The sequence below is a fragment of the Anomaloglossus baeobatrachus genome, chromosome 2, assembly GCF_048569485.1.
Source record: "Anomaloglossus baeobatrachus isolate aAnoBae1 chromosome 2, aAnoBae1.hap1, whole genome shotgun sequence".
Lineage (NCBI taxonomy): Eukaryota > Metazoa > Chordata > Amphibia > Anura > Aromobatidae > Anomaloglossus > Anomaloglossus baeobatrachus.
In genome coordinates, this window is record NC_134354.1 from 44343106 (window position 1) to 44370473 (window position 27368).

At 46.4% G+C, this 27368-nt stretch overlaps 1 protein-coding gene across 5 annotated transcripts in view; it reads right to left on the minus strand.

Annotated features, from left to right (window-relative positions):
• The window catches only part of GRIK1 (glutamate ionotropic receptor kainate type subunit 1), a 473929-nt gene that overhangs the window by 191329 nt on the left and 255232 nt on the right, over nucleotides 1–27368 (minus strand). For all 5 annotated transcript variants that reach the window (XM_075335032.1, XM_075335029.1, XM_075335031.1 and 2 more), the window contains exon 4: nucleotides 21958–22139. In XM_075335032.1, coding sequence (XP_075191147.1) covers nucleotides 21958–22139 — 182 coding nt within the window. The remainder of the gene's footprint in view (nucleotides 1–21957; nucleotides 22140–27368) is intronic.

Here is a 27368-nt window from a genome sequence, read left to right on the forward strand (position 1 = left end):
GCGGCCGGGCGATCAGCTGAGTGCCCTGACATGCCGGCGGCCGGGCGATCAGCTGAATGCCCTGACATGCCGGCGGCCGAGCGCTCAGCTGAGTGCCCTGACATGCCGGCGGCCGAGCGCTCAGCTAAGTGCCCTGACATGCCGGCGGCTGGGCGATCAGCTGAGTGCCCTGACATGCCGGTGGCCGAGCGCTCAGCTGAGTGCCCTGACATGCCAGCGGCTGAGCGCTCAGCTGAGTGCCCTGACATGCCGGCGGCCGGGCGATCAGCTGAGTGCCCTGACATGCCGGCGGCCGGGCGATCAGCTGAGTGCCCTGACATGCCGGCGGCCGGGCGATCAGCTGAGTGCCCTGACATGCCGGCGGCCGGGCGATCAGCTGAGTGCCCTGACATGCCGGCGGCCGGGCGATCAGCTGAGTGCCCTGACATGCCGGCGGCCGGGCGATCAGCTGAGTGCCCTGACATGCCGGCGGCAGAGCGCTCAGCTGTGTGCCCTGACATGCCGGCGGCCGAGCGCTCAGCTGAACGTTCGGCCACCGAGAAATAAAATAGTTTGTGATTAAAAAAAAAAAAAAAAAAGAGAGCATACGCAGTGAAAAATAAAGGTTTCCGCTGCTCAAAAAAACGTTAAATGCAGCGTTCCATCCGCCCGGCACAGCGTCAAAATAACGACGCTGCGTCGTCCAGCGGATGCAACGCTGACACTTGCGTTACAGTGCGTCGTCCATACAAGTCTATGGAGAATAGCGCAGTGCGTTAACGGACTGCGCTATTCTCCATAGTGACGGACTGCGCTGAACACAAGTGTGAAAGTAGCCTAAGGCTAGGTTCACATTTCTGTTGTTTTAAATCCGTCAGCAATGGATCAGTTGTTTTTTAGATGTCAACTGACGCAACGAATGTGTTTTTCACAGGATTCCTTTCACAGGAATCCTGTGAAAAAACTCATCCGTTGCGTCCGTTACATCCGCTGTGCGTCCGTTTTTTGACAGATCAGTCATGATCCGTTTGTGTTTGGGACAGCCCAGTGGGCGTGCCAAACATGCTGGGCATGCTCAGTAGAGCATGACGGAATCCAGCGCTGGATTCTGTCGTAAGACAGATTACGACGGAATCCAGCACCATAGACAAAAATTACAAGTTTGTCGGATTGCAACGGATTCCTGCGATTATTTTTGATGGCCCGAAAAATGTTACATTCTGCGTTGTTCCCGCCCTGCAGTCAGTCCAAACACAACTGACCGCGGCGCAGCGGATGCAACGCAAGGTCATCAGTCGCAATCCGCTTCTAATACAAGTCTATGGGACACAACGGAATCCGCTAAACGGATGCCGTTGTTTACCAGAGCCGTGGATTGTGACTGATACATTTCAACGGAAATGTGAACCTAGCCTTACTGTTTGAAATAAGTCACCCCCTTCCAGGTTTGATTGACATCACCCTCGCTGCCAAAACAGCATATGGCGCATGCGCAGTACGGAATCAACTTCATGAGCAGGTTACTGATAAATGTTGTGTTTGTCACATAGTGTTGAGCTGTAAACTCGCTGAGTGTCATAGAGACTTCTGACCCTGTTCACACTGCAGAGTCTGACACATCACCTGGTGCTTTTGAGTTGCACAGTCAGACTCGGGTATTGACCAGTTGTGTTCTTAAGGCCACGGTCACACTAAGCAACATCACTGCTGAGGCACGACTTTTGTGACGTAGCAGCGATGTCGCTGTGTGTGACATGCAGCAACGACCCGGCCCCTGCTGTGAGGTCGCTGGTTGTTGCTGAATGTTCTGGGCCATTTTTTAGTTGTTGCTCTCTCGCTGTGAAGTGCACATTGCTGTGTGTGACAGCGACAGAGCAACAACTGAATGTGCAGGGAGCAGGAGCCGGCTTCTGCGGACGCTGGTAACCACAGTAAACATCGGGTAACCAAGAAGCCCTTCCCTTGGTTACCTGATATTTACCTTTGTTACCAGCGCCCGCCGCTCTCACGCGGTCAGTGCCGGCTCCCTGCTCCCTGCACACATAGCCAGACTACACAAGGTTAGGAAGGCGGCCCAAACATCATCACCATTAGATGTATCTTTGAGAACAGGAACAGCTCCGGCCGTCCTAGCCCTAGTGCCAGTGTAAGTGCCCCTGTTCCAAGTTACCTAGTCACACCCCGTGACAGTATTACTCCATGTCAAAGACTAACTAGACGTTTATTATTTTTTATTTTTACATAATTTTGTCCAGCATTGAAAGTTACGAAAGTTTGCAAGTCAGTTAATTACGACATTTTGTCATCACTTCTGTAAAACAAATTGCATATAAGTGGATCGCTAAAGCCAGCTTTTCTACAGTCTGTTTTTAGCTACATTAACATCAGAACGTAGTCATTGGGAGTATAGATGATGGCAGTGATGGGTCAGCTCAACACTAGTTAGTCACTAAGCTGCTGCAGAAGATTGTTCTGATAAGGGCAAAGTCAGATGGCCATATATCAGGGATGACAATCGCATCAAAATGCTCAGATAGGCCGCCGGAGCTCCTGACACGAGCAGGAGAGCTGTATAAAAATACACGCTACACAATAGGATAAAGAGTTGCACACTAGTCACAATGTATAGGGGAATGATGAAAAGCAAAACTGCTATGGGAGTACTAGACTGAAAAATACAATGAACTATCTGAAAAAGTGAAAAACATGAAAATGGAATGTGCATAACTGCTATGAATAATAGGAATATAATAGATGTTTAGCCATTGTATTGATCAATGCAAAAGAGCCCCAAACCACGCCAAGGTAATCTATTTTTGGGGTCCCTAACCTATGTGTAACCTCACCTGCAGTGTGCAACTCTTTACCCTATTGTATAGTTATATGTTTTTGAGTCTTGCACCTTGTTCACACCATTGGTGTTCCAGACGTACATTCTTTAAAAATACACGCTGTCACGCTCAGGTTGGGAGAGCCACCGGCCAGGCCATGCATTATGTTGCGATCTTCGTCAATGTTATACGGCCATCTGACTGTGCCCTAAGCCGAAATCTAGAGAGAGAAGACAGGGGCAGATCCATCACTGCCATCAGCTGTACTCCAAATACATATTCTGTATGTATATTCTGATACCAATGCAGCTGTAGGCAGGGGAAAAATCAGGTTTGCTTGTTTTTTTACAGGAATAAAAATAAATCCCCTAATAAAGTATTTGTAACCTTTCATACTGTATACTTATTCTATTTCACTGTACAAAGCATGACATTTATCACTCAAGAGCTGTAGCCATGGTGACTTTTTTTCTAAACAGTCGCCCCTGGCTGTCATTTTTTTGGCCTGATTAAAGTCCTTCTTATCGCTCAGCTGATATCTGGCGCATGCGCAGTGAAGTTGTGTCTGTGAAGATGTAATTTACCCTCTCACTGTATATGCTGTACAGATTCCTATTTCAAGCTGGGTTCATTGTCTTATTTGAACTACTTCTGTGTACATTTCTATTGTTGTAGGCAATCACCCCCTAAAATGCAAGGTTATATCCTCTTGAGGCACTTCCATCCCTGGGAGTAGGGGGAGGTGGGCCTAGAGTCCAACTAGTGTAAACTCTGCTTACCTGGGAGATTCAGGCAGAGTGAGCTGAAACTTGAAGGGAGCAGGAGCTCCAGCCTGTGTGGCTGTGGACACGGACGGAGCTAGGCCTGTGTGGCGGCCCGTGGGATTGTGTGGAACTCTTTGGACTACTGTAAGGACGATTGCTTTGTAATCCGGTCCGAGGATTGTCGGGAAGGGCCCCCGAATCTGTTTTACGTGGACTTATCGTGTGCTGTTCCAGTGTTCTTGTGAATAAACCTGTTGGATCGTTCCTCGGCCTGTTGTCTCTCCTTGCTCTGCTGTACACCCCGTCACAAACTGGTTGGCAGCGCTGGGATCAGAGCAGAAGGAATGGAGGACAATGGCTCAACATCAGGAACCAGCACTGCAGAGTACAAGACCTGGACTTTGGGGAGCCTGCAATCAAAGGCCCGTGAAGTAGGAGTTCGTTTCAAAGGACTCTCCAAGGAGCAGCTGATTGAGGCGCTAGAAGGAGTCTGCTCGCAAAATGACGTGGAGGAAGGATCCTCACAGCAAAGGGAGGAAAGACGGGAGCTGGAGGTGAATACCCAAAAAAGTCAATGGGTTGTGTGGTACAAGGAAAAGATGGCACTGCTTGGAGATGAGGCCACCATAGAAGATAAGAGGGAGGCCATGCGTGGAGCTGAAGAGAAGGAGCGCAGGATGGAGGAGATGGCATTGCTGGATAAGCAGCTCGCTGTGGAAGCCGCGAGAGGTTCCAGACAGACTGTAACCCCAGCACCCATCATGAGGGAACTTCCCAGGGTGTCCCGCAAAGACTTTAAGCCGTTTAATGAGGCTGCAGGCGACATTGAGGGCTTCTTCCAGGACTTTGAGCATCAGTGTCGATTAATGGAAGTCCCGGACAGGGAGCGTGTCCGGCATCTGGTTGGGCTCCTAGAGGGGGGAGCTGCTGAAGCCTATAGAGCTATGGACCCTCGGTGGAACTGTGAGTATGCGGATATTAAACAGACTATTCTAGAACATTATGCTGTGACCCCAGACACTTACAGGACTCAGTTCCGTGCTTTAGCCTGTGATGGGGAAGTGTCTTTTAAGATATATGCTCATAGACTCAAACAAATATGTAATCGCTGGTTGGAGGCAGAGGAGGCCTTATCTTGGGAGACCTTCCTGCAGGTCATCCTAAAAGAACAATTCTTTGCCCAGTGCCCCGCTGAGATCCGGGAATGGGTGCGTGAGAGAAAACCAGCGACAGTGGAGGAAGCTGCTGCTCTCGCTGATGAGGCTCTCACCATCAAGCCTCAGTGGAGGGTTCTGTTGGAGGATGGAGAGACGCCTAACAGCTCCACAACACCGGATGCCCCCAGTTATTCTGTCCCCATTGTTCCCCGTTCCTCTAAGCCACCACATGTTGATACCCGTGTTAATGTGCCTCCAGTTGCTTCTACTGCACTTTCTGGAATACGCCGGGGAGAGGAAGTAACAGAGCGCAGGTGTTATGTTTGTAGGCATCCCGGGCATTTGCAGGCCTCATGCCCAGCCAGGCCATGGAGGAATCATCCTCAAACCCCTACAGCACCTTCAGGTGGGAGCCGGCCTCCAAGTTCCCCTACCCCTTACCCAAGAGGACGCCTTGGATGGAGGGAGACCCAGCTCAGATGCTATCAATGTGGACAGCCAGGGCATCGGCAAGTCTCCTACCCAGCTGTTCAAATGTGGACTGATCCTGCGCCCAATCGGATTGTTAATTATTTACAGCCCAGCGCCATGGAGGAAGATGTGGCACCGCTATGTGAGGACTGGCCTAGTGACTCAGCCCCCCATGTTGCACCACCAGGAGTTTACGGGGTGCGACCTGCAGTTATGACGACTTCTGCTCATCGAGGTAAGCACTTGCAGGAGGTTGTGCTGGATGGACAGAGACTTGTTGGATTTTGTGACTCGGGTGCTTTCCTCACACTGGCTGATCCCCGAGTGGTTCGGCCTGAGGCAATCCATAGAGGACCTGGGATTGTCATTGAACTGGCTGGTGGACAATGGAGGACTATTCCCACAGCCACTGTGGATCTGAGCTTTGGTTTTGGGGTCAGGCGATGTGTGGTTGGGGTGATGGGTGGTCTGCCTGCAGCTGTTCTCCTGGGCAATGATGTGGGAGAGCTACGATGCCAATTCGTGGCTGCATGAAGCCACATGTAAGTAACGCTCTGCCTGTGTGTACTTAACCAGTGACCTGTAGAGGTCCCTAGTACGTACACAAGTTGGGAGGGGGAGGGATTGTGAAGATGTAATTTACCCTCTCACTGTATATGCTGTACAGATTCCTATTTCAAGCTGGGTTCATTGTCTTATTTGAACTACTTCTGTGTACATTTCTATTGTTGTAGGCAATCACCCCCTAAAATGCAAGGTTATATCCTCTTGAGGCACTTCCATCCCTGGGAGTAGGGGGAGGTGGGCCTAGAGTCCAACTAGTGTAAACTCTGCTTACCTGGGAGATTCAGGCAGAGTGAGCTGAAACTTGAAGGGAGCAGGAGCTCCAGCCTGTGTGGCTGTGGACACGGACGGAGCTAGGCCTGTGTGGCGGCCCGTGGGATTGTGTGGAACTCTTTGGACTACTGTAAGGACGATTGCTTTGTAATCCGGTCCGAGGATTGTCGGGAAGGGCCCCCGAATCTGTTTTACGTGGACTTATCGTGTGCTGTTCCAGTGTTCTTGTGAATAAACCTGTTGGATCGTTCCTCGGCCTGTTGTCTCTCCTTGCTCTGCTGTACACCCCGTCACAGTGTCCGCTGACCTCGGGCTCATCTATGTACTGCACTTGTGTTGGAGCTGGCTTATAATGATGTAGCCCCCTCAAAGGGTCAATAATTCAAGAATGGGGACAGCAAGAGTGAGAATTTGGGAAAGTAGCTCTTGAGTGTGCATGTAAGTGGAATAGAGAGTAAAGACTTTCTATTGAGTCCATTGTCCACACTTTAAGTGTCACCGGTGTGTCACAAGTGACAGTTTTATGGTGTCTGGCTATAGAAGGTCACAGTGTTTGGCTGCATAAACTGCTCCCTGACTTTCTATCATTCCTGCTTGTTTTTCACCCCTTTCCCTTTAAGACTCTGGGGCAATGTTCAGCCTGTCAGCTGCTGTTCATCAGTACTTTCCTTGTCTTCATATACCTACATTCCCTATTATTCGGTGCTGGTGATATTTAATATATCTTTATCAAGTTTTCAATGCACGCAGGCGGCTTGCATACATCTGGAGAATCATGTTGTTTGTGGTTTTCCCTTGTTTGTGCTCCCTGGGTCTTCTTTAGTGCTTAGTGGGTTGACGAAAAGCTCATCCCATCCGCTCCCTACCTAGGGTCCACATCAGGGTCAGCTAGGCGCATAGGTGTGGAAGCTATATAGGGTGGTGAGGGACCTCAGGGTCCAGCGGTAGTGTGGGTCAAGGGTCACCATCTCCCCCTTCCCTAGACACAGGGTTTCCCTTCTCTTTCGCCATTTGATGGTACTTCCCCGTACCTAGCGTGACATTAAGTGGTCTTTTGTGCAATCAGTGGGAATCTCAAGATGCAGACCCCACCAATATGCAGGAAATGTAAGGGTTTACAATATATAGAATCTTGAAAAAAATTGTTACACTCTAAGGCTATGTGCCCACGCTGCGGAAAATGCGCGGATTTCTCGCGGAAAAGCCGCGGATTTCCCGAAAATCTGCAGCACAGCTACTCCCCAGCCATTTCCATGGCATTTTGGAAATGCTGTGTCCACGCTGCGGATTTTTCCGCAGCGGAAATCGTGCGGATTTTCGTCCGGAAAAATCTGCAACATGTCAATTATTGTTGCGGATTTTCATCTGGATTTTGGCTTTAAAATTGGGAAAAAAAAAAAAATCTGCATCAAATCCGCGGCAATTCCGCGGTAAATCCGCACCTTTGAAAAGGTGCGGATTTTGCGGGAAAGCTGCGGATTTTGATGCAGAAAAATCCGCAGCTACATTCTCCCGTGGACACATAGCCTAAAGGGGTATTAGGCATTAACTACTTGGGACACAGATATAGATACTGTCATTAATTTGGAGATTTTAAAGGGGTATTCCCATCTCCAAAATCCTATCCTAATATGTAGGAGGTGTAATAATAATATTAATAATAATAATATTAGCAAATACCTCTAATTAGAAATGTAGTATAGTTCTCCTGATTAGTTATGTCACTTACCTCATGTGCAGGCTATTTTAGCTTAGGTATCTATGGTTACGACCACTCATATTCAGGCCATTTTAGCTTAGGTATCCATGGTTACAACCACAAGCAACTAACTGTTAGTATATGAGTGGTTATAACCATGGATACCTAAGCTAAAATGGCCTGAATATGAGTGGTCGTAACCATAGATACCTAAGCTAAAATAGCCTGAATATGAGTGGTCGTAACCATAGATACCTAAGCTAAAATGGCCTGAATATGAGTGGTCGTAACCATAGATAGCTGAAATGGCCTGAAAATGAGGTAAGATACATGACTATATCAGGAGAATTATACTACATTTCTAACTGGAGGTATTTGTGAATGTTATTATTATTATTACACCTACTACATATTGGGATAAGATCTTGGAGATGGGAATACCCCTTTAAGCTTTAAAGAGACCCTCTGCCCTCAAAGTTAAGTTTGACTCTAGATTTATGTTGATTGATCTCCATACTACATGCTCTTCTTTCCGCTTCTGCACAGTCATGGGGGTTTCAGTCACAATGGTCCAACCCACAGTAGAGAAAAGGCCTGGATGACGTGGTTCAGACTTTTCACAGTGCTCCTTATTATTGGGGCGGCCATTTTGAACAAGAGAGTCCTCACCACAGAGCGGGGAAATGAAGGCAGACTTGTAGAACTGGTATATCTTAGAATAAATACATCACCGTAATGGTTTTATAGACTCAGAGCTCAACCACCGTCTTCCCTACTGTATCTGAGGCTGCCATTATAGTAATATCTCAAAAACTAATTAAGGAACATGTTCGGAAGAACATCACAAAGTGGAAAAATCATCAAGGTAGAAAAGATCTGTGGATCCTAATCTTTATCATAGTGACGGTGTGTGCAAGCTAGAAATGAATTTCCTCCGGGCCAGTAAATTACGGGGTCATCTGTTCTTAATAGCTGCCATGTCCTGGCTATAAACGCCATATTTACGGCACGACTGGGCCCAATACGCGGAGTATTCCTCATTCACACATTATTCTAAGCCCGGAGGAGTAAGAGTATATAACACAGTCTACGATATAGGACGACAGCAAAAAAATATAATTGGATGTTTTTGTAGCTACTTTGTATCTCTCCGGTCTTATCTATTTTTCGGATCTGGAAAGAAATGTAATAGAATGAAGTAATATGAAAAAAAAAACCAAAAAACAAAAAGAAAAACAGACAATTTAAAGGGAACCTGTCACCAGATTTGGGGCCTATAAGCTGCGGCCACCACCACTGGGCTCTTATATACGGCATTCTAACATACTGTATACAAGAGCCCAGGCCGCTGTGTAGAACATAAACAGTTTATAATACTCACCTAAGGGGCGATGCAGACTGGTCGGATGGGTGTCTCCATTCTCTGGTATCGGCGCCTCCACTTTCGGCCATCTTTGTCCTCCTTCTTCTGAAGCCTGGGTGCATGACGCGTCCTACATCATCCACACTCGCCGGCATTGAGGTCCTGCGCAGGCGCACTACAATACTCAGGGCAGATCAAAGTATTGTAGTGCACCTGCGCAGGACCTTAATGCCGGCTAGTGTGGATGACGCAGGATGCATCATGCACCCAGGCTTCAGAAGAAGGAGGACAAAAGATGGCCGAAAGAGGAGGCGTCGGTACCAGAGAACGGAGACACCCATCTCACCAGTCCGCACCGCCCCTTAGGAGAGTATTATAAAGGAATTTTTACACTCTACACAGCGGCCTGGGCTCTTATATACAGCATGTTAGAATGCTGTTTATAAGAGCCCGGTGGTGGTGGCCGCAGCTTATAGGCCCCAAATCTGGTGACAGGTTCCTTTTAAAAACATTTCCACATACATAAAAAAAAAAAAAAATGTGTACATAAGAAAAAAAAAATTACCTGTCTTCCCACCATGGCCAATTTTTTTTTTTTTTTTGCATTTTAGTCTTTTTTCCTTCATTTCATACCTTTTATTATTTTACCATTGATATACAGGTATGAGGGTATTTTTTATATAGGATTTATAGTTTTACATGTCACCATTTTTTTTTTCTGTCATCTATTGAAAAATGCTGAAATGGTTTAGTGCGGTAAAAAAGAACCCCAAAAACCTCAATTCCATTGTTTTTTTTTTGGGGGGGGTTGTTTTTATTCTCCAGGTCAGGGCGATGATACATACAAACATGTATAATTTTATTTTTATTTTAGCTGATCTAAAAAAATGAGGAAATTTGTACTAAAAAAGTGATTTGTGCCAGGTTCTCTGAGATCCATAACTTTTTCTTTTTAATCTTTGTATCGATGAAGCTGGGTGACGGCTTGTTTTTTTTTCCGTAGTAAGGTGACATTTTTATTGATCCCATTTTGAGCTGTATATGGTTGTTTTTTTTATTCCATTTTCTTGGCAAATAAAAAGTTGCAATTCTGGTATTTCCATTTTTTTCTCTACAAACTTTAATTGATGCAGTGCCACTTTAAGAGGAAGAATGGCTGTGATTTGATTATTTTTTTTTTTTTTTTAACCCCAATCGATTACCATCTGATTCATTGTTCTATGTACTGCAATACCACAAATTTGGAATTTTAGAATATGTAAAAAATATCTAATGAAAGATAGACTGTTGCTGGGCTTCACAGGACCACCAGGGCCACAGGAGCACTAACATGGCAGGTAGACCCCTGGCAATATCAGAAAATCATCGGCTCCATGCAGTATCACAGCTACTGGGGAAGAGAGGGATACTAAAGGCTGCTATAAGCCTGGAGCCTACAGAACAGCATCATACTCTGATGGGGGAGCAGTGAGCCAATCATACTGTGTATAGGGGAGCGGTGTGGTTTTATACTGTGTATAGGGGATCTGTGGGGGAATTATACTGTGTATAGGGGAACTGTGGGCCCACCATACTATGTACAGTATAGGGGAACTGTGGTCCCACCATACTATGTACAGTAAAGGGGAACTGTGGTCCCACCATACTATGTATAGGGGAGCAGTGAGAGAATTGTAATGTGTATGAGAGCTGTGGGCCCATCATACAGTGTGTAGGGGAGCTGTGGGGACATCATACTGTATATAGGGGAGCTGTGGGGACATCATACTGTGTATAGGGGAGCTGTGGGCCCATCATAATGTGAGGAGGGGAGCTGTGGGCCCATCATACTGTGTATAGGGGAGCTGTAGAGGCATCATACTGTGTAGAGGGGAGCTGTGGGGACATCATACTGTGTACAGGTGGTCCTCAACTTACAACGTTGTTTCATTCTTACGCGGCGTTGTAAGTCGAATAACGTCGTAAGTCGAACTATACAGTAGGAACCATTCTGTGCTGCACATGTGTGAGGGGCACCTTTTCCAGCTACACATTTCCAGCTTACGGTAAAACAACTCTGTTACGACGCATACGACCCGGTTACGACGCTGTTACGACGCATACGACCCGGTTACGACGCTGTTACGACACATACGACCCGGTTACGACGCTTTATATGATGCTGTATGAGCGTCGTATAAAGCGTCGTAACTACGAAACAACGTAAGTCGAGACCGTCGTAACCCGAGGACTACCTGTATAAGGAAGCTAGTGGGACATCATACTGTGTAGAGGGGAGCGGTTGATCCATTACACTATGTATGGGGAAGCTGTGGTGGTAGTATACTGTATGTAAGGGAGCTGTGGGAACTTCATACTTGTATAAGGGAGCTGTTGGCCCATTTTACTCTGTACGGGTGAGCTTTGGGGGCATCATACTGTGTATAGAGCAGCTATGGGAAAATTATACTGTGAATAGGGGAGCTGTGAGAACATCATACAGTGTATAGGGGATCTGTGGGCCCTTCATACTGTGTAGAGGTGATCTGTGGGCCCTTCATACTGTGTAGAGGTGATCTGTGGGCCCTTCATACTGTGTAGAGGTGATCTGTGGGCCCTTCATACTGTGTAGAGGGGAGCTGTGAGAACATCACACTGTGTATAGGTGATCTGTGGGCCCTTCATACTGTGTAGAGGTGATCTATGGGCCCTTCATACTGTGTAGAGGTGATCTGTGGGCCCTTCATACTGTGTAGAGTGGAGCTGTGAGAACATCACACTGTGTATAGGGGAGCTGTGGGCCCTTCATACTGTGTAGAGTGGAGCTGTGAGAACATCATACTGTGTATAGGGGATCTGTGGGCCCTTCATACTGTGTAGAGTGGAGCTGTGAGAACATCATACTGTGTATAGGGGATCTGTGGGCCCTTCATACTGTGTAGAGTGGAGCTGTGAGAACATCATACTGTGTATAGGGGATCTGTGGGCCCTTCATACTGTGTAGAGTGGAGCTGTGAGAACATCATACTGTGTATAGGGGATCTGTGGGCCCTTCATACTGTGTAGAGTGGAGCTGTGAGAACATCATACTGTGTATAGGGGATCTGTGGGCCCTTCATACTGTGTAGAGTGGAGCTGTGAGAACATCACACTGTGTATAGGTGATCTGTGGGCCCTTCATACTGTGTAGAGTGGAGCTGTGAGAACATCATACTGTGTATAGGGGATCTGTGGGCCCTTCATACTGTGTATAGGGGATCTGTGGACCCTTCATACTGTGTAGAGGGGAGCTGTTTGCCAATTATACCAGGTGTTAAGCCTGCTTTACACGTTGCAATTTCGCGTACGATATCGTATGCGATTTGCAACGCCCCCATCGTATGTGCAGCACGTTCAATTTGTTGAACGTGCCGCACAAACGATTAACCCCCGTCACACGTACTTACCTTCCACACGACCTTGATGTGGGCGGCGAACGTCCACTTCCTGGAGTGGGAGGGACGTTTGGCGTCACATCGACGTCACGCGGCAGCCGGCCAATAGAAGCGGAGGGGCGGAGCTGAACGGGACGTAAACATCCCGTCCACCTCCTTCCTTCCGCATTGCTGGCCGGGAGCCGCAGGAGGCAGGTGAGATCTGTTCATCGTTCCCGGGGTGTCACACACTGCGATGTGCCCTACCCCGGGTACGATGAACAATCTGACGTTCAATTCGTCAGGAATGAACGACGTGCATGCGATGAACGGTTTTTCGTTCAATCGCAATTGCACGTCGCTGTCACACGCTACAACATACCTTACGATGCCGGATGTGCGTCACATACGACGTGACCCCGCCGACACATCGTAAGATATATTGTAGCGTGTAAAGCAGGCTTAAGGGAGCTGTGGGGGCATCATTCTGTGTATAGGGTAGCTGTGAGGCATCATACTGTGTATAGCGCAGCTATGGGAAAATTATACTGTGTATAGGGGAGCTGTGAGGCATCATACTGTGTAGAGAGCAGCTATGGGAAAATTATACTGTGAATAGGGGAGCTGTGAGAACATTATACAGTGTATAGGGGAGCTTTTGGGCCCATCATACTGTGTTTAGCAGGGCTGTGGGCCCATCATACTGTATAGGGGGATCTGTGGGCCCTTCATCCTGTGTAGAGGGGAGCTGTTTGCCAATTATACCAGGTGTAGGGGAGCTGTGGGGGCATCATACTGTGTATAGGGGAGCTGTGCGGGCATCATACTGTGTATAGGGGAGCTGTGGGGACATCATACTGTGTTTAACGGAGCTGTGGGCCCTTCATACTGTGTACAGGGGATCTGTGGGTCCATCATACTGGGTATAGAGGAGCTGTGGGACTATCATACTGTGTATAGGGGAGCTGTGGGACCATCATACTGTGTATAGGGGAGCTGTAGTCCCATCATACTGTGTATAGGGGAGCTGTGGGCCCATCATACTGTGTATAGGGGAGCTGTTTGCCCATCATACTGTGTGGAGGGGAGCTGTTTGCCCATTATACTGTGTGGAGGGGAGCTGTGGCGACATCATTCTGTGTATAGGGGAGCTGTTTGCCCATTATACTGTGTATTGGGGAGCTGTTTGTGTGATGCCCTGGACTAGTCAGGTCATCCCAGGTAGTCACACACAACACCACACCCCCTCCCGATTAGGTGACATCAGTCAAACTAAAAACCTTGTCACCACCCTCCAGGTTTGATGTCCACACCAGGCGGCGGAGCCAGCTGGTTGGCTCCGCCCACTGAGGAGTTCACAGGCCTGGAGGCGGGAAAGCACAGGGAGGAAGGAGTCAAGTACATGAAGAGAGTAGTCTAGAGGAGGTGGAGAGCAGTCACGTTCACGGGCAGTCCTGTGTCCAGGCCTGCCAAGAGACTACCAGGTGGCTGGGTCGGAGCCCAGTCACCATTGGCAAGGAGGCAGACGGTGGTGGCTGCCTGCAGGAGCTGGGATTACAGCCGGTGGAACCGAGAGGGACCGGGGGTCGGGCGGTGGCGGCTGGGTTGGAAACCGGAGCACCAGGAGGGGTACCGGTGTCTAGGCATAGGAGTCAAACATTTACACATAGAGGTGCAGGAGAAAGGCGGAAACCACCAACCTATTCTGGGAGAAGCTGCAGCCGGCTGCGAGCCCCGTTCATCACTCCGTTTGGTTTACCAGAGATTCCAGTGTGTTGTGTTAGAGTGAGTACACCAGTGCCTTCGGGCTGCGCCGCACTGCACCAGCGTCCATAATGCACCACCCGCTTCGCCGCCTCAGCACCTCCCCCGGGTCCCCGGGACCATCATTCCCCTACCCACAGAGGGGTCAACACCAAGCTGCACAACACCGTCCCCGGGAGGCCTAGTTAACGGCAGCGGTGGTGTCCATCCATTCACCACAACCCGTGGGTGGCGTCACGAACTTACATCCCAAACCAAACCACCGCGGCCCCAGCCGTGGAACTCCTTACCCAAATCCCCGCGTATAGCGCCAACTCCCTTGCAGAGCGACGTGACCCCCGGGTCCGTGAGAGGCTCGAGCCACCACCCGCAGTACGAGCACAGATCCGAGCGGCTTGGCGGTCGCAGCCGAGCCCGCGGGGCGGTACATTTGCCCATTATACTGTGTAGGGGAGCTGTGAACGCAATGTATGTAGAGGAGCTGTACATGGGGGGGACTCAGGGAACATCATTATTAAATGTTAAGTTAGCATTTAATGACCATTAATGTTAGATGGTGACTCAAGGTATTGTGACTATCAAAGGTGCACAGGGGCATCATTACTTTCTAGAAGGCAAAATATGAGCCCTGTTTTCTAGGGCACCAGCACAAGGCAATAATATTTTCTATAGAGCAGTTTTCTTATCTACAGGACACAAAGGATGCATTTTACTTTATAATGGTCACAGTGGTGAGCATTATTATGTGGGGCAGTAAGAGGAGCCCTGTTTTTGTGCCACACAGATGTCTGTTCTGCAGGACTGGTATTTATAACTATATTGTCACCATATGGCGGAAATATTACTGTTGGACTTTTGTATAGAGAATTATTTTCAGTAACAGACATTTAGGGGGAGCCACCATTCTCGTAAACATGGGTACTTGGTTAGGGGCCCACACAGAAGTTTCTTCCACCCCAGAGCTGAATCCCCCAGCTACGCCTTTGGCTCCACGTGATCATGTCACAGGGGACAATGAGCCCCCAAACGGTGATAACTAACTATATCTGTATTTATATATATTTTATATATACACACACACATACATGCATATATATATATATACACATACATACATACATATATACACATACATACATACATACAAATATATATATATATATATATATATATAAATATATATATGAAAAAATAAATAATACACTGGCATTTACAGGTGACTTTTTACAATAAGATGTCCTTTGTGTGAGCATGAAGAATAGCACTTAGCACTATTGCTAGCCATCATATGATTTATATCCTGCATTTGTCACCCACCAATTTTCCTTTCTGTAGGATCTATCTATCATTTTCAGTCGTCTCTGGGCTGGTGGATGGATCGTAACTTCTATGAAGTCTCCTCTACACAGTACATACAGACAGGAGGGGCTTTTGCTCGCCTGTCTCTATGTAGCTCATGTTTAGATTCAGCAGGAGCATGGAGGACATTAAACACCAGCATGGAGGACATTATACAGCAGCATGGAGGACATTATACAGCAGCATGGTGGACATTATACAGCAGCATGGAGGACATTATACAGCAGCATGGAGGACATTATACAGCAGCATGGAGGACATTATACAGCAGCTTGGAGGACATTATACAGCAGCATGGAGGACATTATACAGCAGCATGGAGGACATTATACAGCAGCATGGAGGACATTATACAGCAGCATGGAGGACATTAAACACCAGCATGGAGGACATTATACAGCAGCATGGAAGACATTATACAGCAGCATGGAGGACATTATACAGCAGCATAGAGCACATTATACAGCAGCATGGAGGACATTAAACACCAGCATGGAGGACATTATACAGCAGCATGGAGGACATTATACAGCAGCATGGAGGACATTATACAGCAGCATGGAGGACATTATACGGCAGCATGGAGGACATTATACAGCAGTACTGAGCAGTGTAGATGTGGATCTAACTATGGAGTGAGATAAAACACTCACTATAAAGAATTGCCAAGATTTTTTACTATTTCTCTTCCTCCTTCAGTCTGCTCTTCCCTCATCCTACCCTTCTCTTCTTTTCCAAGGACCTCAATATTGATCAGTAAATTGATTTTTCATTAAGGCAGGGGATGAATTTTTTGGATAAGATATATCATAAAGTTTCCTATATTTGCTTGTACAGTTCGGTTTTTGTAAAGTGTCCCCAATGAATTAATTAGACAGGGGATTGGCAGGGCATAGATGCCATGTGTTAAGGAAGAGCAGGCGAACAAGCTTCTGCTTTGGCCTTGAGAGTCAAGATACAAAAGTGCAAAAGTGATGCATGATCGGAGTCTTGTTTGAAAACGGACCATGAAAATCAAATCACTGTAAACTTTCTCCGAAATATCTATTTAACTATCAAAGAAGAAAAAAAAAACAATTAAAAAATAAAAAAAAAATTGTTGAAATACATCCAATGCACAGTACACGGCATTGCACAAAGAGCAGTTGTCAGAGTTTGGAAAGTGTTCGGGAATCTCGCTGCCATACACAGACTCCACTACAGACACTTAAGCTCAATCAGGCGGTTCAGATCTCAGCGTTTTTGCAATTATCCTAAGTATTTCTGTAAATGTAAAACTACTCAGCAGCCATCAAAGGGAGAGCGGAACATTTAACTTTCTCTTTCACGGCGTCAAAGGGAATTTTTTTTTTTATCATAGATAAAAAAGTAAAATCTGCCATCAGCGCTCTATTGTGTAAGCGGCAGGAACCAGCCGTTATCAACTCCGCTCGGTCTCCGGTATGGAAAAGTCACATAATAGACGGAGGATAAGGTGATTTATGCAAAGAAAGTTTATAATAATTTAAGAAAATCAAACTCTGCAGTTGCTTCCGTAAGTAATAAGTAAAGGTGCTTATCCCTTTCCGTAGGGGATAAGACATTTAACCACTAAAAGCACCAATCCCTGTTATAAAATTTACCTGGTCGTTCTAGTCCTGTCTCAGAATACATAGCCTATCACACTTAAAGGGAACATGCCAAGATAATTTAACTGATTAAACTAATGGTATGACTGCATAGCTTGGTGAAAAATTAAAAAAGTGATACCTTTCTTGTAGGGATCCGATGTGCCAATGCTGAGAAATCAAGCAATTAAGCCAGGAAATGCACTGGGGGCGTGTCAGTCACATCTAAGACACGCCCCCTAAAGCACTTCCTGGTTTATTTACAAGTGGATTCAAAGCTTGATTTCTCAGCACTGGCATGTCGGATTGCTACAAGAAAGGTATCATTTTTATCGCTGTTCTATGATCTATACAGCCATACCACTATTTTCCTTATAAAATTGCCCTGACACGTTTCCTTTAAGGAGTATTCTGGTTTCACCAATTTTTCTTATTTTTAATTAATTCTCTACCAGGTTTAAAGATCTCTGCATTTTTTCAAGATTTCTGCTTACTTATGGTCAGATTGTAGGTAGGGAGATATTGTTATTTCTCTAGTAGATTATGTATCCTTATAGGGGATAAGACATATAACCACTTAAAGCACTAATCCCTGTTATAAAATTTATCTGGTCGTACTCCTATCTCAGCCGCCGCTCTACTCTCTGGCTAGGATACATAGCCTATCACACTTAAAGGGAATATGCCAAGATAATTTAACTAATTAAACTAACGGTATGACTGGATAGCTTGGAGAACAATTAAAAAAGTGATACCTTTCTTGTAGGAATCCGATGTGCCAATGCTGAGAAATCAAGCAATTAAGCCAGGAAATGCACTGGGGGCGTGTCAGTCACATCTAAGACACGCCCCCTAAAGCACTTCCTGGTTTATTTACAAGTGGATTCAAAGCTTGATTTCTCAGCACTGGCATATCGGATTGCTACAAGAAAGGTATCATTTTTATCGCTGTTCTATGATCTATACAGCCATACCACTATTTTCCTTATAAAATTGTCCTGACAAGTTTCTTTTAACCCTAGAAGGCATACCTGGGGCCTCACAGGCCTGCTAGGTCATTTGTTTTCTATGGTAGATTTCTATGGTTGCGCGTTCTAGGGTTAAGAAGTATTTTGGTTTCACCACCTTTTTTTAAATTAATTCCTTACCTGTTTCAAGATCTCTGCTCTTTGCAAGATTTCTGCTTCATTATGGTCAGATTGTATGCAGAGAGATATTGTCATTGCTCTAGTGGAGTACGTATCCTTATAGGGCAGTGTTTCTCAACTCCAGTCCTCAAGACCCATCAACAGATCATGTTTTCAGGTTTTCCCTCAATATTAGACAAGGAATAATTCCATCACCGCTGCAACATTAATGAACGCCTGAAAACCTGATTGAGGAAAACCTGAAAACATCATCTGTTGATGGGTCTTGAGGACTGGAGTTGAGAAACACTGTTATAGGGGATAAGACATAGAACCACTTAAAGCACTAATCCCTGTTATAAAATTTATCTGGTTGTACTCCTTCTATCTCAGCCGCCGCTCTACTCTCTGGCTAGGATACATAGCCTATCACACTTAAAGGGAACATGCCAAGATAATTTAACTGATTAAACTAATGGTATGGCTGCATAGCTTGGAGAAAAAACAAAAAAATGATACCTTTCTTGTAGGAATCCGATATGCCAATGCTGAGAAATCAAGCAATTAAGCCACGATATGCATTGGGGGCGTGTCAGTCACATCTAGGACACACCCCTAAAGAACTTCCTGGTTTATTTACAAGTGAATTCAAAGCTTTATTTCTCAGTGCTGGCATATCAGATTGCTACAAGACAGGTATCATTTTTATCGCGGCCTTATGACCTATACATCCATACCACTACTTTCCTTATACATTTTTACTGACAAGTTTCCTTTAAGGAGTATTCTGGTTACACCAGCTTTTCTTGTATGCTTTTTTTTATTAGTTTCTTACCATCTTCAAGATCTCTAACGTTTTTCAAGATTTCTGCTTACTTGTGGTCAGATTGTATGTAGGGAGATATTGTCGTTTCTCTAGAGGAGTTTATCTCCTTATAGATTGAATACTCAGGCCTCCGCTGTGTGTATAAGCCCTAACTCTATGCAAGTCATGTTATTGATTAGAATTGATTAAATTGAATATAATTATTATACTTGAATTAATTATCATTAATGAAGATCTTGATGACCAAGATAAATCTTAATGTTACGCCTTCTGTTGTCGGAGCTGTAACCTGTCAACCTGCACTAAATTTCTTTCTATATTGTGAAGGCTGATGGTTTGCAGCTCAACCTCCTGTTTAGATGAATCCCAGAATTTCAGTTCCTCTGTTGCTTTTGGACATTTCAATAGCCAAGTGTTCCTTGTCCGATGCCCGACGGGCTCACACCTACTACATGTCACTTACCTTATGTGCAGGGCATTGCAGGCCATATCCATGGTTATGACCACGCATATAGCGACAGATGTAGTGGTCATAACCATGGATACCTAAGGTGTTGCAATGCCCTGCACATTACATAAGTGACATGGTGAATCAGGAGAACTATACTACATTTCTTATTGGAGGTATTTGCAAATATTATTATTATCATCACACCAACTACACATTACTAATATCCTGCAATGCCCTGCATATGAGGTAAGTGACATGGTAAATCCGGAGAACTATACTACATTTCTAATTGGAGGTATTTGCCAAGATTATTATTATTACACCTACTACATATCTCTTACCTCATGTGCAGGGCATTGTAAGACCTTAGGTATTCATGATTATGACCACGCATCTAGAGATAGTTAGTTAGTTGCTAGTGGTCATAACCATGGATATCTAAGCTGCAATGCCCTGTACATGAGGTAGGAGACATGTCTATATCAGGAAAACTATACTATAATTTCTAATTGGAGGTATTTGCTAATATTATCATTATTATTCCTACTACGTGTCACTTACCTCATGTGCAGGGCATTGCAGAACCTTAGGTATCCATGTTATAACCACGCATATAGTGACAGTTATGTAGTTGCTAGTGGTCATAACCATAGATACCTAAGGTCCTGCAATGCCCTGCACATGAGGTAAGAAACATGGTGAATCAGGAGAACTATACTACATTTCTAATTGGAGGTATTTGCTAATATCATTATTATACCTACTACTTGTCACTTACATCATGTGCACAGCATTGCAGGACCTGATTATGTATCCATGGTTATGACCACGTATATATTGACAGTTAGTTGCTTGTGGTCACAACCATGGATACCTAAAGTTCTGCAATGCCCTGCATATGAGGTAAGAGATATGGTGAATCAGGAGAACCATACTACATCTCTAATTGGAGGTATTTGCTAATATTATCCCACCAACTACATATTACTAAGGTCCTGCAATGCCCTGCACATGAGGTAAGTGACATGGTGAATCAGGAGAACTATACTACATTTCTAATTGGAGGTATTTGCTAATATTACATTATTATTACTACTACTACTACTACTACTACACCTACTACATGTCACTTACCTCATGTGCAGAGCATTGCAGAACCTTAGGTATCCATGGTTATTACCACCTATATAGTGACAGTTAGTTGCTAGTGCTCACAACCAGGGATACCTAAGGTCCTGCAATGCCCTGCACATGAGGTAAGAGACATGATGAATCAGGAGAACTATACTACATTTCTAATTGGAGGTATTTGCTAATATTAATAATAATAATAATATTAGCAAATACCTCCAATTAGAAATGTAGTATAGTTCTCCTGATTCACCATGTCACTTACCTCATGTGCAGGGCATTGCAGGACCTTAGTAATATGTAGTTGGTGGGATAATATTAGCAAATACCTCCAATTAGAGATGTAGTATGGTTCTCCTGATTCACCATGTCTCTTACCTCATATGCAGGGCATTGCAGAACTTTAGGTATCCATGGTTGTGACCACAACCAACTAACTGTCAATATATACGTGGTCATAACCATGGATACATAATCAGGTCCTGCAATGCTGTGCACATGATGTAAGTGACAAGTAGTAGGTATAATAATGATATTAGCAAATACCTCCAATTAGAAATGTAGTATAGTTCTCCTGATTCACCATGTTTCTTACCTCATGTGCAGGGCATTGCAGGACCTTAAGTATCTATGGTTATGACCACTAGTAACTACATAACTGTCACTATATGCGTGGTCATAACATGGATACCTAAGGTCCTGCAGTGCCCTGCACATGAGGTAAGAGACATGGTGAATCAGGAGAACTACAATACATTTCTAATTGGAGATATTTGATAATATTATTATTATTATTATTATTTCACCTACTACATATTGGGATAAGATCTTGGAGATGGGAATACCCCTTTAACTAAAAATGACACGTCAGCAGTCGTTATCGCCTCTCGTTATCACTTATACTCTGCGATAATCAACTTATGAAAGTTTAAAGGAATTTGACTTTCGAAAAAAAAAAGAAAAAATTGTAATAAATAATGTATGAATTCAGCTATTACATTGCGCCTCCCTTTGATAGGAATCAGAGGGAGTGATGGAAAATAACGGGGGCTATTAGAGTGAAGGAATTGTAAATGATTCCCCCGTACATCACAGTTACAGCGCTGGTGGAGCGCGCTGCCGCGTCTCGTCTTGATGTGCTATATGGAAGCAGAACGCCGGCTTTGAAGAGAATGAAAATAAAATATAAACTTGTCTACCTGTTTGAGGATCTCCGCCGCGGTTTCATGCGAGCAATCAAATATCACATAAAACTCCTTGGCTTTCTTCATCTCTTTGAGCAGAGGCCGAGCGTCCTTGTTTCCTGAAGGTAATTGGCGGATCTTTATTTTGATGTTGAATCTTGATGGCGCCTTGATGAGCTCTTGTAGGCGAATTAAACCTGAGGGAGAAAATAATACAAGAAATTAGAGGAACGCTAAAACTCCTCTAACTGGATAGTAAAGATCTTCCCGACAGCTCTGGAAAAAAATAATTAGCCGCCTTTGTTAAAAAAGTAACTTCAAAAAGTTTCTAGGTTTTCTTTTAGAAAGATGCTGGGACAGAATGTGAACGCTGCCAACAATCAGTGATTGGTCGCAGCGGTCACGCGACATTCCAAGCCAGGCGGGGGACATAATGTGGTGTTTAGAGATAGTGGTGCCGATCCGGTAGGTGAGTATTGACTCTTATATTTAATTTTCCCACCACCCATGGGCCATTTAGAGAGCTCATAATAGGAAATCGCTTCCTCTCCTGTAGGGTGCACAACTCTTAGGGGCACTTTGCACACTACGATATCGCAGGTGTGATCTCAGTGGGGTCAAATCGAAAGTGACGCACATCCGGTGCCAGTAACGACATCGCAACGTGTAAAGCCTAGATCAGGGGTCTCAAACACGCGGCCCGCGGGCCGCATGCGGCCCGTCAGGCTGCTTCGTGCGGCCCCCAGTCTTGTGCCCCTGGTCACTATCACGGCCGGTGCAGGGGCCGCAGCCACTGTCTGCACTTTGTTAGATGAGTGTTTGCCGGCGCTGCGTTCTCAGAGGCAAGGACTGTGCGCGCGCAGCACCGGCAAAACAACCATCTGATCTGCCATAAATCGCTGCCAGTGGCTGCGGCCCCTGCACCGGCCGCGATAGTCACCGGGGCACGGCCTGCAGACAGCGAGAAGCAGAGGTGAGGAGCCGAGGGAGCGCAGGACAGGTGAGAAGAATGGTGTTTTTTTATTTTTTGTGTATGTGAAAGACGGCACATTAACCCCTCAGCGACCTATGACGTACTGGGTACATTATGGCTCCCTGGTACTTAAGGACCCTTGACATACCCAGTACGTCATGGCGAGATCGTGGCCCCGGTGGCTACGTTCGCTGTTTGCATTGCAAATAGCAAATACCTTAGATTCAGGGAGGAGGGGACCTCAGGAGGGGCAGTGTCTACTCCCCGGACCTACAGAAGCTGTGATTGGCTGTGCGGCGTTCGTCAGCCAATCACAGCCACTGTAATGTTCCAGCCATTGAAAATGGCTGTAACATTGAAATCCAGCCCTGATCAGTGCAGCTGTAGCCCTGATCATTGGCTGGAGCTGGGTGACCTCAGTTTCACCCGCCCCCAGCTCTGATTGGAGAGATCGGTCACAAGGCCGGTCTCTCCAATCACTGTGGATCTGGGGCCAGAGACCGCCCCCTCACCTTCACTCAGGAATCTGTGGATGGAAGCCGAGAACGATCAGTAAATTATCACCTTTCACCCGCCGCCACCACCCATTACTACAGGATGGGGACATTACTATAGAATAGGGACAAGGTGGGCACAGATCTATAGGATGGGGACAAGGTGGGCACATGTCTATAGAATAGGGACAAGGTGGGCACATGACTATAGGATGGGGACAAGGTGGGCACATGACTATAGGATGGGGACAAGCTGGGCACATATCTATAGGATAGGGACAAGGTGGGCACCTTACTATAGAATAGGGACAAGGTGGGCACATATCTATAGGATGGGGACAAGGTGGGCACATGTCTATAGGATGGGGACAAGGTGGGCACATGTCTATAGGATGGGGACAAGGTGAGCACATGTCTATAGGATGGGGACAAGGTGGGCACATGACTATAGGATGGGGACAAGGTGGGCACATGTCTATAGGATGGGGACAAGGTGGGCACATGTCTATAGAATGGGGACAAGGTGGGCACATGACTATAGAATGGGGACAAGGTGGGAACATGACTATAGAATAGGGACAAGGTGGGCACATGACTATAGAATAGGGACAAGGTGGGCACATGTCTATAGAATGGGGACAAGGTGGGCACATGTCTATAGAATGGGGACAAGGTGGGAACATGACTATAGAATGGGGACAAGGTGGGAACATGACTATAGAATAGGGACAAGGTGGGCACATGACTATAGAATAGGGACAAGGTGGGCACATATCTATAGGATGGGGACAAGGTGGGAACATGACTATAGAATAGGGACAAGGTGGGCACATGTCTATAGAATGGGGACAAGGTGGGCACATGACTATAGAATGGGGACAAGGTGGGCACATGTCTATAGAATGGGGACAAGGTGGGAACATGACTATAGAATAGGGACAAGGTGGGCACATGACTATAGAATAGGGACAAGGTGGGCACATGACTATAGGATGGGGACAAGCTGGGCACATATCTATAGGATGGGGACAAGGTGGGCACATGTCTATAGGATGGGGACAAGGTGGGCACATGACTATAGAATAGGGACAAGGTGGGCACATGTCTATAGAATAGGGACAAGGTGGGCACATGACTATAGGATAGGGACAAGGTGGGCACCTTACTATAGAATAGGGACAAGGTGGGCACATGTCTATAGGATGGGGACAAGCTGGGCACATGTCTATAGAATAGGGACAAGGTGGGCACATGTCTATAGGATGGGGACAAGGTGGGCACATGTCTATAGGATGGGGACAAGGTGGGCACATGTCTATAGGATGGGGACAAGGTGAGCACATGTCTATAGGATGGGGACAAGGTGGGCACATGTCTATAGGATGGGGACAAGGTGGGCACATGTCTATAGGATGGGGACAAGGTGGGAACATGACTATAGAATAGGGACAAGGTGGGCACATGACTATAGAATAGGGACAAGGTGGGCACATGACTATAGGATGGGGACAAGCTGGGCACATATCTATAGGATGGGGACAAGGTGGGCACATGTCTATAGGATGGGGACAAGGTGGGCACATGTCTATAGGATGGGGGACAAGGTGGGCACATGACTATAGAATAGGGACAAGGTGGGCACATGTCTATAGAATAGGGACAAGGTGGGCACATGACTATAGGATAGGGACAAGGTGGGCACCTTACTATAGAATAGGGACAAGGTGGGCACATGTCTATAGGATGGGGACAAGCTGGGCACATGTCTATAGAATAGGGACAAGCTGGGCACATGTCTATAGAATAGGGACAAGGTGGGCACATGTCTATAGAATAGGGACAAGGTGGGCACATGACTATAGGATAGGGACAAGGTGGGCACATGTCTATAGAATAGGGACAAGGTGGGCACATGACTATAGGATAGGGACAAGGTGGGCACCTTACTATAGAATAGGGACAAGGTGGGCACATGTCTATAGGATGGGGACAAGCTGGGCACATATCTATAGGATGGGGACAAGGTGGGCACATGTCTATAGGATGGGGACAAGGTGGGCACATGTCTATAGGATGGGGACAAGGTGGGCACATGTCTATAGGATGGGGACAAGGTGAGCACATGTCTATAGGATGGGGACAAGGTGGGCACATGTCTATAGGATGGGGACAAGGTGGGCACATGTCTATAGGATGGGGGACAAGGTGGGTACATGACTATAAGATGGGGACAAGGTGGGCACATGACTATAGGATGGGGACAAGGTGGGCACATGACTATAGAATAGGGACAAGGTGGGCACATGACTATAGGATGGGGACAAAGTGGGCACATTACTATAGGATGGGGACAAGGTGGGCACATGACTATAGGATGGGGACAAGGTGGGCACATGACTATAGGATAGGGACAAGGTGGGCACATGTCTATAGGATGGGGACAAGGTGGGCACATGACTATAGGTTGGGGACAAGGTGGGCACATGTCTATAGGATGGGGGACAAGGTGGGCACATGACTATAGGATGGGGACAAGGTGGGCACATGACTATAGGATAGGGACAAGGTGGGCACATGTCTATAGGATGGGGACAAGGTGGGCACATGACTATAGGTTGGGGACAAGGTGGGCACATGTCTATAGGATGGGGGACAAGGTGGGCACATGACTATAGGATGGGGACAAGGTGGGCACATGACTATAGGATGGGGACAAGGTGGGCACATGACTATAGAATAGGGACAAGGTGGGCACATGACTATAGTTTGGGGACAAGGTGGGCACATGACTATAGGATGGGGACAAGGTGGGCACATGACTATAGGATAGGGACAAGGTGGGCACATGACTATAGAATAGGGACAAGGTGGGCACATGTCTATAGGATGGGGACAAGGTGGGCACATGACTATAGAATAGGGACAAGGTGGGCACATGACTATAGGATGGGGACAAGGTGGGCACATGTCTATAGGATGGGGACAAGGTGGGCACATGACTATAGAATAGGGACAAGGTGGGCACATGACTATAGAATAGGGACAAGGTGGGCACATGTCTATAGGATAGGGACAAGGTGGGCACATGACTATAGAATAGGGACAAGGTGGGCACATGACTATAGGATGGGGACAAGGTGGGCACATGACTATAGGATGGGGACAAGGTGGGCACATGTCTATAGAATAGGGACAAGGTGGGCACATGACTATAGGATGGGGACAAGGTGGGCACATGACTATAGGATGGGGACAAGGTGGGCACATGACTATAGGATGGGGACAAGGTGGGCACCTGTCTATAGAATAGGGACAAGGTGGGCACATGACTATAGAATAGGGACAAGGTGGGCACATGACTATAGGATGGGGACAAGGTGGGCACATGACTATAGGATGGTGACAAGGTGGGCACATGACTATAGGATGGGGACAAGGTGGGCACATGTCTATAGAATAGGGACAAGGTGGGCACATGACTATAGAATAGGGACAAGGTGGGCACATGACTATAGGATGGGGACAAGGTGGGCACATGACTATAGGATAGGGACAAGGTGGGCACATGACTATAGGATGGGGACAAGGTGGGCACATGACTATAGGATGGGGACAAGGTGGGCACATGACTATAGAATAGGGACAAGGTGGGCACATGACTATAGAATAGGGACAAGGTGGGCACATGACTATAGAATAGGGACAAGGTGGGCACATGACTATAGGATGGGGACAAGGTGGGCACATGTCTATAGGATGGGGACAAGGTGGGCACATGACTATAGAATAGGGACAAGGTGGGCACATGACTATAGGATGGGGACAAGGTGGGCACATGTCTATAGAATAGGGACAAGGTGGGCACATGACTATAGAATAGGGACAAGGTGGGCACATGACTATAGAATAGGGACAAGGTGGGCACATGACTATAGAATAGGGACAAGGTGGGCACATGT